The sequence below is a fragment of the Eurypyga helias genome, unplaced genomic scaffold (genome assembly GCF_000690775.1).
Source record: "Eurypyga helias isolate BGI_N326 unplaced genomic scaffold, ASM69077v1 scaffold31967, whole genome shotgun sequence".
In the NCBI taxonomy this organism is placed as follows: domain Eukaryota; kingdom Metazoa; phylum Chordata; class Aves; order Eurypygiformes; family Eurypygidae; genus Eurypyga; species Eurypyga helias.
Genome location: NW_010260300.1, coordinates 1 through 5,041, shown reverse-complemented (window position 1 = coordinate 5,041; position 5,041 = coordinate 1). Strand labels below are relative to the sequence as shown.

General features: G+C 49.9%; 1 protein-coding gene across 1 annotated transcript in view; it reads right to left on the bottom strand.

Annotated features, from left to right (window-relative positions):
* Positions 1-4,487, bottom strand: part of PRPF4 (pre-mRNA processing factor 4) — a gene marked incomplete at its 5' end in the record, with an annotated part of 6,591 nt that extends 2,104 nt beyond the window's left edge. Inside the window, 8 exons of the mRNA XM_010155005.1 lie at positions 227-350; positions 979-1,037; positions 1,344-1,438; positions 2,355-2,448; positions 2,716-2,795; positions 3,578-3,665; positions 3,885-4,071; positions 4,272-4,487. Of these exons, the coding sequence (XP_010153307.1) occupies positions 227-350; positions 979-1,037; positions 1,344-1,438; positions 2,355-2,448; positions 2,716-2,795; positions 3,578-3,665; positions 3,885-4,071; positions 4,272-4,487 (943 nt within the window). The remainder of the gene's footprint in view (positions 1-226; positions 351-978; positions 1,038-1,343; positions 1,439-2,354; positions 2,449-2,715; positions 2,796-3,577; positions 3,666-3,884; positions 4,072-4,271) is intronic.
* Between the last annotated feature and the right edge of the window lie 554 nt (positions 4,488-5,041).

The window sequence follows — 5,041 nt, the reverse complement described above, 5'->3', positions numbered from 1 at the left end:
GAATTCTGATTTGATTCTTTTCAGACTAGTTCCCCTCACCTTGATTCCCCTAATCAGGGTGATCCCTTTTCCTGCTGGAGAAGGTGGCACATACAGGAATTGCACTGGTATAACTACAAGAAAAGGTTACGTTTGCAGAAGGATGGTAAATGTACAATGTTCAGCAGCACAAAATAAACCCCAAAAGAGCAGCGCTGCAGCTGCGCACGTCTGGCGTCATTCTGACCTTTCCAGGCTCCAGAGTTTGACAGAACCATCGGCCGCGCACGAGGCCAGGTTAACGTCCTTCTTGTCAAGGGAGACAGTGGCTTTGGGATGGAAGACTATTGCTCCCACGTTGGTGTTATGTCCTTGAGAGAAAGGAAAAATCAAATTCAGAATCTGCCACGTGATCTTGGCCAATTCTTCAGGAAATCAGCATTTTCTAATTCCTAATCAGTCAGGTACCAGTGAACTTTCACTGTGTCCTCCCATGTCAGGTGACATCGCGTTACAACCACCAGACACATCTGTCCTGCAGACCGTAAACTGCACATCCAGCAGCTCCCGCCTGAGAGCATGAGATGCCAGTGTGTGTAACCCTCAAAATGCACTGAAAATTCAACGTACGAATCAAGAGATTTGTCCTCACAGTTATAGTTAGTCACAGCTGTGATCACTGTTCAAAGAGCCTCACTGCTGTTAAGTGACCTGGCCAAAAATACTTGGCTCAAAATAACTCAGTCCAGGTTTTGAAAGAAAACAAACCCCCACTCAGAAACAGAAACAGCAAACTCAGGTCTCAGCTTTAAGAGAAAGGCCAGGACTTCCTCTTCACTGCCTGACACATGCCTGTGCTCTGCAAGCCTGAGTGATGCTCTTGTTAGAGTAAAATCTGCCTAAACATGACATTTTGAGTTAAAGTAATTCAGATTTGGGAACTCAACCCAGAGAGGAACAACAGAACTAAGCGAAGAGTCTCAGTGCAAGTCGCTCTACCTCGTAAGGTGTGAACAAGGTTGCAGTCAGGCACGGACCAGAGCTTGCACAACCCGCTCCTGACAAAGACAAGAAACAGATGTCAGTGTAGATAGGAATGCCAAAGACCAGCTCAAACACAGAGCTGCAAAGCCATCCTGGGGGGTCTGCAATGGCTAAAATACCCACAGCTTTGGGCAACCAGCCATAGGAACTAATGGACTCAGACTGAAATCTCTGCTAAGCTCTAAAACAAAGTGAAGACGGAGTTCAGAGTAGGAAGAAAAAGCATTTCTGAGCTATTCACAAGCCTCCAGTAACATCCCTCTGTCACTCCTGCTGTGCTCTCCCAGCCCCTACAACAAGTGCTGCAGAGGAAAACTTACCAACAGGCAGTAGCCAGGAGTTTGGAATTGGGGCTGAAGTGGCAGTAGGACAGTGGGCGATCGTCTCCAATCTGACTGCAGAAGTTATTCAAGGACTGTAACCACGAACAAAGAAAACGATAAACGAGCGAAGTACAACCAACCTAGAGAAAGCCCCAGCCAAAGACTGAGGTGAAGGAGCTAAATGTATGCAGGAGGAGGCAGAGGCCTTTGGAAAGTCACTTTTCAAGGGAGGACCTGCCTTGGAGCCACTCCAGCTCCGAGCAGGAGGGCCACAGCCAGCCTGATCAATGTAAACTAGCACAGCCCCGTGGCACAGCTTAGCTCCCAGCGTGCCGCCCATGGTACCTGTCACCAGTAACCCCCCAGGCCTGCTTGCAACTATGGTTTGGCAGAGAACTTACTGTACTTTTGGCCTCTCTACAACTCACCCCGTGAATGCAACCAGACAAGTCTGCTGTGCTCTGGGGAGAGGCAGATCCTCTGGCAGCTAATGCCTCTGGGCGTAACCAGGACTACAGTGGGAGCACAGTCTGTGCTTGAGCCTCTCTTTTCCGTTACACTGGGAACCCGACTTCACACGCTCAAAAAGGGTGCCTCAGAGTCATCCAAAACATGTTCTGCATTACTGGGTCAGTTATTATTTTTATCCACTAGTGACCATTGCACAGGAAGAGGAATGTGAGCAGTCCCTGCCTAGCCAGCTCAACCCGTGACAAAGCCAGGAACAAACTCCTTGAGCATCACAGGCGAGTGGCAAGGCCATTCAGGGATGGCTTCTCATCCCTGTGCCAGGGCACAACAGAGGCACATCTCCCTGGATCACGGAAGAGAGTTAGAATGTGCTTTATGCATGCCACGGGGAAAGAGAAAATGCAGAGCTTCCCAAGAGATGACCATGCGGAAAACTACGTGCACCCAGACAGCACCTCCGGGCAGCTGATCTCCCGAGCTCTTTGGAGGATCAGCAAACAGTTGTAAAAACAGCAGCTGAGCAGATGCCAAACCTACTCGCAGGGATTTGTGCAGCTCCTGTCTCTGCGATGTCCTGGTTGCCTCTGGAATCTCTTTGAGCAGCCGGGCTTCTTCTAGCCGCTTCACTGCCCTGTGAAGAGGAAGGGTGGAGTAACAAGCCTCAATGTTTTCCCTGTCCTGCTGCTGGAAACAGGCCCTTCCCTCTTCCTCCCCCACGCTGGGCCAATGCTAGAGTCAGTCACTGAGAACTCAAGCTCTAAGCTCACTGGACGTGCCTACCCGTGTACATTCCCCATCCCCTGGATGCCAAGCTCCCTGCACTACCCGCAGGGGGATTAGCAGCCAGGGTTTACGAAAGGCTGCACCTCCCTCCTTCACTTGCGGTGTTTTATCTCACCTGGGGAGCGAGTAGTTCGCAAGCCACAGCCTCGCCGTTTTCAGACTCCGCGGTCCTTCGTGGTACCAGGTTTGCTGATACTGTAAGAAAAGGAGCAAAACCAAAGGAAAACCTGATGTGATACTGCTCCGCCCTTCAGTTACCGCAGACGAACCCCTCCGAGTACAAAAGTGCCACCGAAGCACCTGCTCTTAAATCTTGCTGTATTAAGGCTTCTTTTTAAGGACATTTTGTGTAACTATAAGCCGCAGAAAAAGGGATTATGCGAGACAAGTCAAACTCTCAGCCCTACAAACCAGATCCCGGCACGCTACCATTTCACTCAAGAACACTCCCATCGAACACTAATTCATTTCACTTAACATACAGCTTGTGATTATACTTTTTACACATCACCCAGCAGAACGGAAGCCCAGAGCTGCAGAAAGCGTCCTACTTCTTACAGCAACCCCCAAAAATAACAAGTTAAAAAATGGACTCAGGAAAGAGAAAGGAGCAGCAGAAAGAAGAATCAAAGGCAGAAACAGGAGCAGGAACACTGTTTTTTCTTCTCGAGCACAAACAATAAAGGACTTGCTATATTAAGTAACAGTCCAAACATCTGATCTCCTGGTTTAGATGCCGTACGCAGCGTGGAATTGGGCCTGTGGTACGCACTAGACTTAACGCTCCCGATTCAGGTAACACATTGCCAGAGTTTTGCTAAACTGGGCAACGCAGGAGGATCACGAAGGGACAGCAAGAGAACCCACAGACTGACCAAAACCAAGAGTCTTGGCCATAGTAGGGACCATCAGAGCAAGGTATCTCAAAGGGTATCGTACCCATCTCCCTCAGCACTGGCAAAACAAGAGACCGTTACCTCTTCTCTGGATTTTTTAGACCGGTCGTCATCTTTTCTGGTCTTTTTTAACGCATCTGTGCCAACCACCGAAAGGATATTTCTTAATCTGGAAAGAAACACATTAAGTCATATTCACTCAGTGAATTCCACAAACAATCACTGTCTCCCGTTCTGTTCCCTTGGCGTTCTTCCCGCCCAGTAACTAAGCATTGCCGACTGGCGGCACTCCCTACATCCCAGCTACAAGGAAAGCGTCAGGGATTTGATAAGCTGGGTAACGCTGAGTGTTCCCTGGTTGCCGTAACACGCAGGGCAGACACAGCACCTCTCCCTCCTTTCCGCAGGACCTTCTCCGAAGAGCGTGATGGGCTCCCCAAGTGCTCGCAAACAGGCCTTCACTTCCGAGTCGTCGGTGGACACGTTGATCTGCCGGGCCCTCTTCCTGCGCTCAAACTCAGCCAACACTTCTGCCTGCCGCTCGCTCATGTGGTCTTCAAGATCAAAGACCTCACCTGAACAAAAAATGAAACCATCAGATTAAAACCAACCGTCAGACTAGAGATCCCTCTCTAAGACCCAAACGAAGAGCCAACAGTCCAGGCAGAGCTCTCCAGGTTTTTCACTTTCAATTATGCTCAAAGTTACTCGAGACCTTTGGCAGCGGCACGTTCGGGAGCGAGAGGGGAAAGAAAAGGCAGTTAAACGTTCTCACCGCTGCTTATGTTGATGTTGCCGGCCTCGAGCGCAGCTTTCATCCCTTCTTTTCCCAGCAGCCCCGCCTCTCCTTTTGCCAGACGCTCCTTTTCCTTCTCTTCCAAACTGCCATAAAAGATGGGGGCTCTCTTCGTTGGAGGAGGAACATCGCCCTCTTCTGCGGGCTTGCTCTTTGTGGCCTGGAAGGTAAGGCAGAACTTTAGGTGCGTTTTGGCTAAAAAAGGAGGCAACAGCTCAGCTGTGCGGGAAAGCACTGCTCTGCTAGAGAAAGCCAGCACGTAGGTCGGGAGAGACCCCAGAACTGTACGTGAGGTGTTAACCTCGGACAACGAGGCCACGCTCCACATGCAGAGATCAAAAGTAAAATGCAACATTAAATAATTTGCTTAAATTAGACTGCGTTGGTTTTCTGTTTCTTTCTCTGCTTAGACCTCATCGTTTCAGTCTCTAGTTTTCTGATTAAAAACCAAAACACCAAAGCGTGAAGCTTTTCCTGATCTTGCCGAACAAGCCCCAGGAAAGGCACAAGCAATGCCACCAGCACTCGGGGAAATGAAGGTGAACAGTTCCTTCCCCCCAGAAGAGGCCCTTTAAAACAAACTTTGCAAGAAAACCGAAAAGAATTCTGTAAAATCTCGTGAAAACAGGTGCACGCTCCCGTCGCCGCTTTCGAAAGGGCTGGGGTGTCACCGACAGCAAAAGGTGCCTCCCCACGGCAAATCCCACACCCCGACACAAACGCGCCCCCGGGTCGGCCTGCGGCCTCTC